At 38.1% G+C, this 13,967-nt stretch overlaps 1 protein-coding gene across 1 annotated transcript in view; it reads left to right on the forward strand.

The window, feature by feature from the left end:
* The window catches only part of bahd1 (bromo adjacent homology domain containing 1), a 164,629-nt gene that overhangs the window by 117,046 nt on the left and 33,616 nt on the right, over nucleotides 1–13,967 (forward strand). The window contains exon 5 of the mRNA XM_039742187.1: nucleotides 13,194–13,567. Coding sequence (XP_039598121.1) covers nucleotides 13,194–13,567 — 374 coding nt within the window. The remainder of the gene's footprint in view (nucleotides 1–13,193; nucleotides 13,568–13,967) is intronic.

Below are 13,967 nucleotides of genomic sequence, written 5' to 3' on the forward strand. Positions count from 1 at the left end.
CTTTCATTCATATGTTAAGTAGGCACGTACCTTTTATCTTCGGCAATCTCATTCTCTAACCAGGCCTCAGGAGCTAACCAGCGTAACACTGTCCACCACCCCATTCGTTATTCCGGCACATTGTTGACATCCGTGAGTAACAACAACGTACTAAACTGGAAGGTAGTCTACGCATGTGTGGAATTCGCGGACAAACAAAAATCAAGATCTAAATGAAGATCTCTTTAGTTAATTTAAAGCACAACAATTTGTTTAGTTTGAATGTCTGTGTTTTGAGGTGTGACTGGAGTACTACAGTCTTCAGTAGTATAAGCCTGGAGGAGATTCTTAATGGAATGCCCATGTTTTAGCTGTCTCTCTACTGCCATCTAGTGCTTCTTCTTCTAATTCATTCGCGGACAAACAAAGATCAAGATCCAAATGAAGATTATATATAGAGATTATTTAAAATAATTTGAATTGCACAGCCACAAGAAACAAATCTCACAAATTTACCTTAAAGATAGGGTGAGAAGCTCAGTCATCCGGGAGGGGCTAAGAGTAGAGCCGCTACTCCTCTGCATTGAGAGGAGTCAGATGAGGTGGCTCGGGCATCTGATCAGGATGCCTCCTGGACGCCTCCCTGGTGAGGTGTTCTGGGCACGTCCAACCGGGAGGAGGCCCGGGGGAAGACCCAGGACACGCTGGAGGGACTATGTCTCCCGGCTGGCCTGGGAACGCCTTGGGATTTCTCCCGGAAGAGCTGGAAGAAGTGGCTGGGGGGAAGGGAAGTCTGGGCCTCTTTGCTTAAGCTGCTGCCCCCGCGACCCAACCCCGGATAAGCGGAAGAGGATGGATGGATGAACAAATTTACCTTAGAATGCCATTTAACAATGGTCTGGACCACCAGTCCCTTGACACTATATTACTTTTTGTTACATTTGTTGCAGTTACATTTTGTACATTTGTTACTATAATTTTTAATTTTAAGAAAACATAAAAACAAGCGAAAAGAGAAGGAAAGAAAAAAGAATGAACATTAACTGATATTGGAAACATTTTGCTTTTTAACATGTGGTCCTGTGGATGTATTCTATGGTAAACATTTAACGAACAGTTCTATATTTTCTAATGACAAAATTGCACTTATTTTTGCAAGAGTATTAAAGTTAGATTCATGTGAAGTGAGTGCAATCTCTAGACATTCATGGTGGTGGGTACTTGTGAGGGGGGAACAAGTATTCGTTTCTATCGCATTAATATGTGAAAAGCTTGACTTGAATGTTTACATCATCGTAAACATTGTTAGAAGAAAAAACAGCCTGGACCTGGTTCAGTTCTGTCCAAAATCCCACAGATCAAAGTGCCTGTTTCAATTCACTTGATTCTTGCATGTTTATCAGTTCTAGTTGTTGGGAATGTTCCTCAAGTGATATAAGAACATGTTTGCAAACTGTTTGCCCTCATCAATCATAAACTGATTTATCAAAAATTGCAAGACCTTAGTGGGAATGTCAAACCTGTCATAATTTGTGCAGATGCAGAGTTATTTATTAAATCACGCAGTGTTGGGAAATGAAATATAGTTAAATCATTTGAAAACAAGTCCAGTTTCTTTTTAAATCTGTTACGTTTTTTTTAACAAGATCGCCAACTGTTTCGTCCTTACCTCGCAAACCAAAATGTCATTTAAATGCTGGAAGATGTAATTCAGGAAAAACACTTCTGCCGTCAACGTCTCGTTCAGCATTTTGGTTTTAAATGCCTCCACTTTTTTAAAATGACAGCTGCAGAGAAAATCAGTGATCTCTTAGCAGATTTCACAAACCCTTTGAGTGTGTTGCCCTTATTTAGCCATCTAACATTGTTATGTACAATTAAATTATTGTGCTCGGCTGACATATCAAGCAGGTGTTTATGAAATGAGGTGTTGAAGGGTTAAAGTTGCTCTGATGAAGTTGATCATCGACATAACTGTCTATTGTTTTTTTTTTTTTTTCGTTTTAACTAATTTCTAAGTTTTGCACACAGAATGCTTTGATATGTCAGGCAATGTAAAGATTTCATCTGCAGCATAAGAGACTTTGTACCTTCTGTTAGTAGCAGATTTACTCATTGCAAATCTAGTCCATTTTTTATGAAAAAACAATAGTAATTTTCTGAAAAATGATTTCCCCTGTCGTCCGTCCCTCCAGTGGAATTAGATTGCGCAATTCCTCGCAAAAGCACTCGTTGAAAAAAATCTCATGTACAGACATTGTTGTGCAATGACACCACCATTGGTAGATTCAACAACAGCTAGTGACATTAAATTGGCCGTTTTCAGTCTCTCTAAAAGGGTTTTGAAAACATCAGGTGCTAGTACTTCAGCTCTTTTCATGGTTGTTGTATTGGATATGGTCATTTTCTGATTGGATGAAGTTAGACTTTTCCTTACTTTGTCATTTGTCACTACTTCCTGTGCAGTAGCTAACATCTATTGTTAGCTGAGTCAGTGTACTTCCCCCACATCCGAGAATCCATGCTACACAGAGGGAGGCTGCTGTAGCTTTTTCCAGCTCAGAACATGATCGAATGAGGATAGCTCGTCTGCTTTCATAGCTCATTACTAAGCTTTGCACTTTATGTCTACAAACATCTGAGCCTGCTGGAAAATGCGTGTCAAAGTTTGAGTGCTCTGTATTAAAATTCCTTCCCAAATTGTATTCTTTCATGACAATAACAGACTCGTTACAGAGCAGACAGGTTTTGTTAAAACAGGTACAAATAGTTATTTCTCACTCCAATTATTATTAAGCTGTCTATTTTCATCATCAACTCTTCTCTTTTTTTAAGGTTGAGAAAGATGTTTGTAGATAATTGCTAGTTGGGAAAGTGTTGTAGTGGATTCTCAGTACATAGTGAAGCTTCGAAGCACAAAATTTTCAGGGGCCTCTAAATGTGATGTGACAGCAAGCCATTTTCTCTTTGAAGAATTTGAAATCAATGCATTGGTGCTCAGAAACACATATCTGTGGTGATAAATACATTTTAACAGGCCAGATAAGTTTTTTTTTTTTTTTTTTTAACAGACTGGTGGTGGCCCTGTTCTAGCAATGGGGTGATTTTAAAATGGATGTTACTCAACATAGAGATAGGGAATCTCACATGTACAGATGCATATTGACACAGTAGTAGGGCACCTGCCTCTTGGGTTTAAATTTGATCTTAGTCAATGTCTGTATGAACATTCTGCTTGTGTCCAAATGGACTGTTCTTCACATCCCAACCGGTAGGGATAGTTGAATCACTTCAAATGAAGGGTGAATTTCTGCATAAGTGTGTCCTACAATCAGTCTCACTAGTGATGCCAAAAATGCATTTTCTGAGGATCCTTTAGTAGCATATGTAATATTTTTTGTTTATAACCCACCTTACTTGTTGTCATTTTATACCCTTTGACAATGGTTGTAAAACTGTAAAAGTATTTCTGCATACTAAATTTTAATGTAAATAAAGGTTGAAAAAGAGATCTCATCGAGATTCATTTTACTTTATTCATTTCACTTCAGTTTCTTCAGTTGTTTTGTTGCTGTATGTGTTCTTGTGGCTATTGCAAGGAAGGTGGTCCCCTTTCATGCTATTTATAATCCAAGTTCAGTTGTATAACTGAGATTTTTGACAAAATGTCAGCCATTAGAGTGAATTATTCTTCCTGCAAGTAAGTTAATATAATGTGATCATACCTTCATATGAAGGAAAAAAACTATAGATAATCCTACCTGTGTCCGGGCCTGTGCTTAATGCAGTTACAGTTTAAAAGAAAATTTCCACCCCAAAATTACTATTATATTTTTCAATTGGTTACTGATGCTGCATTGTTTGCAGTGATGGCTGAGAAATGAGGAAATGAGGGGAGATGCTTGACTTCAGTGCAAAAGCTTTTTGAATGCACTTCTCAGTTGTTCACAAAATGATTGTCCAGAAGTGGTTTATTTAACAATATTGTAGCCAAAATACATGTGTTTGGAAGGCTGTGAGAATATAGCTGGATACCTGACGTGAGGATTAAGCAGTACAAGTAATCTTGACATTTTTTTTCCACGGATGTTTTGATACCTCTGTTTTCCGTGAAAACGTGATATTGTTTTTCATGGCCATTACCACAAACAAGTTTATAGTTCAGCAGGCCATTACACTTGAATACTTGGTAAATAAAGAAATACGTAAATCAAAAGATAGAGGCTGTAAACCACTTTAATTTATAAGTATTGAACAGTAAAGCACAAGGACTGGCATAACAGTTTCAACCTGAAGAAAATTCTCACTCTATAGCTTTTTAATGTTTTGATTGTGGAACGTTTCAAGTGATGGCGGTATATGTGAACCGAGCATGAACACCACATGCTTCTCCAGCACAAGTTATCCTCTTAAAAATACCCAGTGTAGCGAGTCCAGACACTCTGTTATGCCTTTAATAAAGCATGAAGGTGCTATTTGATGTGCTGAACGTATTCCGTAAAATTGCCCATAGGGAGAATATGGCAGCTGTGTGTAGTTAATACATCATATCTGCTCAAATGTGTTCGAATGCATATGTGTCTGGGCTAATGTATGCTAAAAGAGTGTCATTCTCTGAAAAATAGATGTTTCCCATCACAGATCTCATAGAAGTCCTTAATCACTACTCGTTGTTATTCCCTTGCTAGAAGGATCCTGGTTATTTCCCTGATGCAGGTCATGTTTAAAATGTAATTTCTGTATGATAAAGTGTAAAGGTAAAAGTCAGAGAGCATCTCATTATTCAGATCTTCCCATTTTTCAAGTCTATTGGGCTCACATTGGTTGTCTGATTCCTGAAAACCTATTAAGCAGTACAGTCTGTGATCGCAATCTAAGTACATAATTGCAGTGTCAATTTAGTGTGGAGCTACTCATAACAATTTTAAGTGTGAGTGATGAGTCTCTCCTTAGTTTGCATACCTGGTGAGTTTTAACCTCCTTTTTGGAGGAATGGAGTTGGAAAAGCAAACTTTAAAAAATGTCTGGAGCTAAAAATTAAACGTCTGTCTATTAAGAGGGTAAGTTTTTTATTTTAACTGATAGCTTCTATTAAAGAGAAGAGTGGAATTTTGTAATTTGGTTTCCTTAGTTTGGCATTGTTTGCCTTTAGACTACTGGATGAAAAAGCAATTATGAGTTGGGCCATTTCAAATGACCCATCAATAATTGCAGACTATGCTAGGGCTATACACTGTTTGAAATAAATAAATAAAATTTTACCTACAAGAAGTGCTTTATTTTTTCTGAAAATATGCGTGGGCTTTTACCATGTTTGTTGTACATGTCAGTTACACTCATTACTGTCGCAAGAGTGCTGTGCATTGGGCTTACTGCTAATTGGAGATAACTAGACTAAATGGGGAGGGAGAGGGGCATAGTGGTGCTGTATGTAGTCAGTTCTTCTGCGTTACTGCTGCAGAGTCCAGAGCAATATTTATGCTCTGTGTGTAAGTTTTTCTCCGGGTATGCTGGTGTTCATCTCAGAATCCAATGATGTGCTTATGAGACTAATTTACAACTCTGAATCGACCCAGTGTGAGTGAGTATGGGTGTGTATTAAAGTTTGCAAATCAGTGGACTGGTATCCATTTTGTGATCTGTTCCTTGCTACCCTGAACTGGATAAGTGGGTTGAATATAAATTATGGGTGGATGGACAGATTGATGGATGAAAGGTCAAGCAAGGTTGGATGAGGAGTTTGAGTTTGCATTGGAAATATATTGATTTATCTTGCCATGATCATTTATTTGTAAAAATCAAGTGGTTGTTGGTAATCTTGAGACCAGGTGGTTAGTTTAAAGCATTCCAGGTGTACAAAAGTAACAGGCGATTCTGAAGCTACTCTTATATACACCCTGGATGTATGAAAATATTCCTTGTATATTCGGAGAGTAGACATCATAGACCCTGGCAGATTATGCATGAGGCTACCATAGCTCAAGAAGCAATGCTTTCCACATTCTATGGAGAGGTGACACTTTATATGAATCCCAACGTAATATCTAGGTCTGTTGTCCAACAGCAAGCAGAGATAGGGCTTAGAGTCAATTATCAGTATACTCTGCATTATAATGTCTACTATTGACTTTTGACCATTTCCTAAGTAAGTCTGGACTAGTGATTAAGATTTTTTTTTTTATCACATTTCATAATTCATAGCGAAATGCCTTTGATCAATTAATAAAAATTAATTATAAACAGTTGACCATGCATGCAAGCTCAGTAAATAATGCAAGATTATTTGCATTAAGTATGCAGGAATTTGTTTTAAAAATAGGTCTAGAAACTCTCTACAATTTTGGTTCATTTTTGTTTGATAATAAGCATATTTTGATGCTCAGAGGAGTTAGTTGTGCCTCCAGTTAACTGTAAGGCTGACAATTAAGAACAGCCACTTTAAGACAGACATTCAGAATACATTCAAGTAGCATGGTTAAGATAGAAATTTCGTCCATCATTACCACTAACTTGCAGCTTGCAAGTGACACTTGTTACCAGGCCCACAGTTCCCCATGACTATAGCAGTTTGTCAGGATAGGGGAAAAATCTATGCAGTATATTCTTAACAATGTTTGTCATGACAATGTGCCATTGTTACACTGAGGTTCATTATCAGATTTTATTTGGGTGCATTGTCATTACTTTTGTACTCGTAGTATCGATAGAGTATAGTGAAATAAGACTTTATACAGCAGTGGGAATGATTGTAATATGCCATTCCCTGGAATGAAGAAAAAAAAAAACTAAACAAATTGCAGACCAGTGGCTGGCAAACACTAGCATTGCTGCAGAGATTCCTATTCTAAATGGTCTGTCCATGTTTAAGTGTACCTTTTAAAGTCTTATATGATGAAAAAGCTGCCTATAAAACATACAGTTTGCAGGCATTGTCTTATTAGAATCAAGTACTCGGTGTATTACAAAATAGTAATGTTATCCAGTTCAACCTGACAGGAGTGTTTGACTGCTAATTTATGTTGAATTCAGAATTCACACACTGACATAATTAAAGAAATAAATAAGAAGCTAAAATCTTCATTTGCAGTCTCTTATCATTTTGAAGCTCTGGTGGATGCTTGCTTTGCTGCTGACCATATTGGCCAAAGTGGATTTCTGCCAGAGCTGCAGCAAAACCACACAAGCTAAAGAAAGGCAATGAACTTTAAATGAAACAAAAAAAGAGGATGCAAAGCACTGCAGGATGTTTTCCTCATTATTAATTGACATGGAACATTTATCAGTACTTAAGTGGTGTATAATGTTCAGTACACTTTGCTTTTGTACAAATTTTTGATGAGAATATGGAAATGTAATAATCTGTAAGTACCTAATACTAGCATGCATGCATGTAGCTGCAAGAATTGTAAATGCAGATATGCATATATTCAAAGAATATTTTAAACCTGAAGCATTCCAATGTCAGTTATTAGACGTCAAATGGAAATGGCAATAAATTGCAGCGTATTGTAGAACTGAATCACTATACTTAAACGTAATATAAAAAATTTCATATTCTCATTCTGTGACCAAAACATTAGGAAAATTTTGTATTAAGAGATAACTGGCAATTCCCACCGCTTGCAACTCAATGCTTAACAAAGCTGTTGGCTCCGCGTCTTGCTCGCACTTTTTGAGTTTGTAGTACAAGTAATTTCATCTGTCAGTCTTCATCTATATTAGAGGCATGTTCTTGTGTAAGATAGTTCTTGGTTCTTAGTGTCATCCAGAGTTTCATTGTGACTGCTAGCTTACTGACTGTTGCTAACTTAGGTTTTCAGATCTTGTGTCTCCTCAATAAAATGTGACAAAATGTTGACAATACTTCTAGATGGAATGTGGTATGCTGGCTCATGATAATTGATTAGCTACTGAAAATCTTTGCTGTCAACCATGCTGATTGCCATACACCTTCTGTGTTATTTACTCTGACAGTTGGCGGTTAATCTTGTTATTGCTGCTGATATGGTAAGTTACTGGAGTTTGAACTTGCAACCATGATGCTTTATTTTGTGCGTGGTGGTGCAGTGTTTATGTGCTTCCTTTGGTATTTCAGTTCAGTTGTAACAAATTTGCAGCAGTCATGTTCATCCTTTTGGTTGAAGTGCTTCTACTCCAAACCCCTATTTAGCAAACTTTATTTTCACTGTGGGCATCTCTTCTGCTTCTGGATGCAAAAAGATCCAGTAGGCAGCGTAAATACTATCCCCCAGTGTCTTTTGAAGTGAACAACACGTGTGGTATTGCAGCATGGCAATTAAATTTCCCAAAACAAATGTAATTGTATAATGGATTACATTGTTTAGTTTAAAATCTTAACGTGAGTTAATTGAACAACAGTTAATAATTAATATGACTAATCTAGACCAAAGTTGCACTTAAGTAGCCTGGGCTGCCTTGGACTTTAATTTGCAGCAAATACTGCTACTTTTGTGGAGCTAATGACAACTGGACTTTATAAAGCAGAAAAGTATACAATCTGGATAATATTTTCAAGTCGGGCAGTGCTCAAATAGCAAGTGTCGTAGTGAGGGATCAGTACCTTTACTCAGTTTTAAAATTTATTATGGCGCTTCACTGGACAGGCATTGCAGCCACAGCAAGTGAGAGGCCCCAGTACTCGGCGCCTGTGGGACAGGAAACCTAGGGATGGCCTGGCACCTTAAGTAAGGGTTGGATTTGCCGGAACACCTGATGCCCCTAAACTGAGCTCTGCCTGGATGGCCTCAGTTCCCTGAGACTCTCCTGGTGGTCCAGGAGCCTGTCCCTGATGATTAGTTTTAAAAGGCCTTTCTAGGCTCTGTAGAAGAGAGTTTAGACTTGAGACAAATTGCTGAAGAAGAGAGAGACTCGGGCTGACGGGGGTACGAGGTGTGGGTGGTTGTAGGCATGTGTGGGTTTGGTGTTGAAGAATGAAGCAGGAGTTTCAGTAAGGTAGTCAAGTGGGATAGCTATGCTGCTAGGCAGATAGGATAATATCTGTGTAGTTAGACCCAGAAAGGCAGCAGAATTGTTTAGGTCTTCTCCTTGTACCCTTATTTCCCATTTTTTGTATTAACTAGGTGGCTTCGCCCCCTGCTCGCTTTGCTTGCCAACCCCTGTGTTTAGTTAATCAGACATACAATTTTAATTTTTTTTTCCTTTGGAATTGTTTCAATTTCATTATTTGAACTTTTACTTAAAAGCTTCATTAAAAACAATATTTTTTGGAGACACATTGTGACAACTCAACGTATAACTGCCCATGAGTGAATATTGTTTCTGTTTCTCTAATAAATAATCCAACTTTTTCTAACGTTTGTCCCTGTGATTTATTGATTGTCCTAGCAAAAGCTATTCACATGGTAAACTGTAAACATTTTGATACGAATGGCATATCACGATTTCCTTTGTTGTGTAATGTTATTCGCAGAATATATGCATTAACTTTTTGCCTGTTAAAATTTGCATCGCTTCTCTGTGATCATAAATATACACCTGACCGAATTGTGTATTCATTGAAATTCAACTTGTTGTTGCTTTAACTGTTCCGGGACCACAGATTCTCATAGTGTATGGTCTATTATTGTGTAAATCCACGTTTTGTGTATTGAATGATGCGAATGCGAAATGACTTTGTTGTCTACTGTTTGCCTTTTATTTCTGACCTCGATTTGTCCTGCTGTTTTTTCAATTACACCTGGTCCTGATGGTTAATCACCTTTTATTTTGCGGTAATGCGATCTTTTCTATCTTTTCTTTGATACTGTAGCGACTGACATGATAAAGTGTCACAAAAGTTTTACTTGAACATCGCTGACTTCGTAACCCCAAACACAATTTTCTAGCACCCTCTTCAATCCCTCATCACCCGCGTCTCGCTCCTCCCCCCTTACCGCATCAATCAATACCCCGCTATCAGTCTTCCGTTCTGTACTCCGCTCTCCCTCAATCGGACCGAACAGTCACTTAAAACCAAAAAGGCCTCAGTCTGGCTGGGATGCTACAATACTTTCTAATTTTACTGCTTTCATATTCTGTACCTTTCTCTGCATGTGTATCGCACCATCGTTTGTTTGAGCCTTTCGAATTACATTGCTTTCATAATCTCTTATCTGCCTTTTTTTCTTTCCATCGCCTTTGGGTCTCTATTCTCCGTATTGTCCTTATACGTTTTATATGTGTTGAGAGCACAGGATCTGTGTGCACTACATGCTTTTACTGCGACTGACAGTTTTTTGATGGGTGTGCTCTTATCTGATATCTTTTGTAAGTAGGACGTGTCTTTCAAGAATCTCATGTTCTATGTCTCCGCGAGATGGCCCTGGGCCAATCTCTTGGCACCAAGTCTCATGTTTATGGTCCCCGCGAGATGCTCTGTGGCAAGTCCCTTTTGTCTCGCGGGTCTTTTAAATGTCTACCGAGAACTTCCGAGAAGATCATGTATCGTCGCCTTGCTTTTGCTTTCCAGGATTTCTTTTTATAATAGAGAGATAAACCTCTCTGTTTTAGAACTTTGGGCTCCTTGACCATTTTGGGTCCGAGGTTTACTACTTGGGAATGTCCCCCTTCAGGCTACACGTGTTAAATCACTAGTGAGTTCATTGTATCAGGTCCTATATACAAACCATGAAAGACACAGTAATCACCATAATTAGCCAAAAGTTCTTAAAATAGGATGATGCAAATAAATGTTACTAGCTAGTTTGCTTGAAGCCCAATTAGGTTTTTCAGACTAGCTTCCTTGGTACAGACGAGATATATATACACACAAAATATATATATTATATATGATTTTGCTAGAGTTAAATGAGATGCTAAATCAAAATTTGCAGTCATTTTCCAGAAGAAAGGTGGGGTGGGTACAGTTGTCATAGTAACCTACCTGCTGTTTTTATTAGGGATTTTTTCATAAACCCATTTCATCTATTGTAAGAGATGGCATCTGCTATCGATGTTTCTTACCATAACACGTGTTCATTTGTATACTTAGGATATTTTAATTTATTTATTTATTTTTACTGTATAATTCTTTTCCTGTTGTTTTTATTCAATTAATCACAGTAGCCCTGGCATCAGAATTGCTGGCAGATTTACTGATTGAACCCGATTGTCATATTTGTTCACCTCTTATATTTTACACTGCCATTTATCAAGGTTTTTGCATCTTTTTATTCTGACCTTAAGTTTTTGTTGTGATTGTTTCCATTCTCCTTGTCCTTTTGGCTAAAATAAAACTTCCTATGTTAACCACTCTTTCAAGGCCAAGCAAATCAAAAGCTTCCAGATGAAACATTGTGTCAAATGCCACTCTCTGTGATGTTTCTCACTCCTTTATAATATGTCAAGGAGATGCTGTTACATTTCACATTGCTTTCAAAGTAGCCATGTCTGGTACCATTGTTCAGTAAGAATGCCTCACCAGACACACCTGCCATTGCCAGGAGATACCCATGTAACGAAAGCAACCTTACTTAATGAGCAGTACCTTCTAGACTTTGACAGAGTGAGTATAAGCTAGTTTGAGATGTTATCTACAGTCTTTCAAAATCCTCCATAGACTTTGACTTCCAGAAGTTGTAGTTGTGAATGAGTTGTTTGAATGTGTCACAGGACGTCATTCTATACCAGTTTGTCCCCAAGCCATTAGGTGTAGCTGCTGGTATCTCTAGCCTTTAGGTTTTTGCATGATAAGACTGCAACCACTCTTAATTTGAAAAAGTAGTTTCCTTGCCTTTATTTATGCCTTTTTATATGCAGATTGGACAATTGCAACTGGGTAAACATATACCACATAATGAATACATTTACAAATTACTATAAAAAAACAAAAACCAGAAACCTAAGGTTCATTTTATTGCTGTGGATAGATGACAATGAAGGGCATTAATAATGATGTTGCTGTTTTGAAAGTGAGATTTAAAGGGTTAAGTAATCAGTCGTGAGACCTTCTTCGTCCCATTCATGGCCTCAGATAGCGTATTTGTGCGGCAAATGCATACAAGACAAGTATCCGCCTTTTATGCGAGCACAGTTAATCCTGGGACAGGGTGTACCAATACACGACCTAACATTCACTCATTCCAATTATAGAAATACCCAGAGACACACCTGTATAGTGGAGACATCTCAGCTTGAAATCAAATCTCGGCCTAAAGGCCCATATCCCTTTGTGATGAGAGATTTAGAATTTTTCCATTGGGGTAGAGTGACACTAATTTTGTTGTGGAATCCCAAGAGAGAGTTGGGAAAATATATTCTAAAGATCACTTTAGTGATTCCACATTCTGGAGAGGACAATCTGTTCAGAGTGTTAATATAGCCAAGAAGATGAGAATGAAAGCCAGACAGGCTGTTCTTAACATTTACTTAGTGACTTCACATTGGAGGACAGCAGATTGTCCTAATGAAATGATGACTTTTAGGAATATTTACCTCTCTTGTGTTGTGCTGATGTCGGATTCAAGAATTTGTGGTCGCATCAATGCTGTGTATCTAGAATATTTCCTAATGAAAATATTTGTTCAAGTGGTGGTTAGTTTAATAGATTTTTTGGGGGTGATTTGTGACTAAAGCAAACCCTTTCATAAAGTTTATTTTGATAAGAAGGTCATCAGTGTAACATTTTCAGTGTCATAGTGCTGGAGAGCCACATCAACTAGATCACAAGACGTGTCAGGGTATCCAGATCTGTATGGTAATGTCTCCAGGGTGCTCCCGCTTTGCTTTTATTCTCATCAACAGAAGCGTTTCTTTACTTGTCACAAATGCTAAGCTGCTCAGCGGCTTTCTAGTAAGGTTGTTACATCAGTGTTTTTTTGTTTTTTTTTTAAAGCCGTGTTACATGTGTGATCGACAGAGATGTCAACTGTTTGTTATGGCCCTCTGATCCAGATATATATCTTTTTTTTTTTTATTTAATCATTTATCTTTCTGTTTGTTGAAATAAAATAATCTTGTGAAGCACATCAGCTTCTGCAATCAGCATGGTGCAAGGGCTTTTTAATTATGATGTTAATGTTGATAGCGAGGGTTTTAACAGGTCTGTAAATTATACTCGTCTCCACTGACATGGCTTGTAAACTGAATTAATGAGCCTTAACTTGATCCACTTAACTGTTTAGATTTGTTTTGTCCCAGATAGCAAACGTATTGCATTACTATTTGCACTTTAATGATTGCCCTCTATTTTTCAGAGGCCTACTCCACTTCCCTGGATGAACGCAACCCATCAATTCCAGTTTCTCCGACTTTGCCCCTCTCAGGATGTCCTGTACCCACGGTGCCCCCTGCTGCCCAGTCTGTGCCACACCTGCAGACACCACTGTCAGATCCCAGTCAGCCACAGATTCAGCTGAAGGTGGCACGGGAGTGCCCACAAAGTGCTAAACCCCCAAGTGGCTCACGTTCAGGGGTTCGCAGCACCACTGGCTGCCCTCACCTTTCCAGAAATGAACTTGTGTCTGGGCACACTGCAGCCACGGGCAAACAGCAGAGGATCAGCCGTAGAAGGGCCACCAATGGCTGGCTGCCAGTAGGACTGCCTGTGGAGAAGGAAGTCTTTATTGTGGTGAGTAAAATTATCAATAAATATTGATTTGATTGACTGTCTATCTATCCATCCATTAATCCATCAATTTATTCTTTAGATAAATGTATGTAGTATTGGATTTTTAGGTCATTTTATTTAATGCTGTCAAATCATGGAGAGAACTTTTTTTTTCAGATATTAAGGGCATTATTTTCCACCTGATTGTAAATTCTGTAAGAAAGATGATTCTGCAGTCCTCAAATCACCAATGGTTTTGTGGTTCCATAAATCTCTACAGACTAACTTCTGAAACCAGCAGATGGTAAACATTTACTGTATATTATAACGAAGTGAAAATAATTCCTTTGGTTCTGAAAACCTGGCAGGGTTTCCCTTTTTGAGGGTCATCATATCCCATTAGGGTTTCTTGTTTCTTGCA

The sequence above is a fragment of the Polypterus senegalus genome, chromosome 18 (assembly GCF_016835505.1).
Source record: "Polypterus senegalus isolate Bchr_013 chromosome 18, ASM1683550v1, whole genome shotgun sequence".
Taxonomy (NCBI): Eukaryota; Metazoa; Chordata; class Cladistia; order Polypteriformes; family Polypteridae; genus Polypterus; species Polypterus senegalus.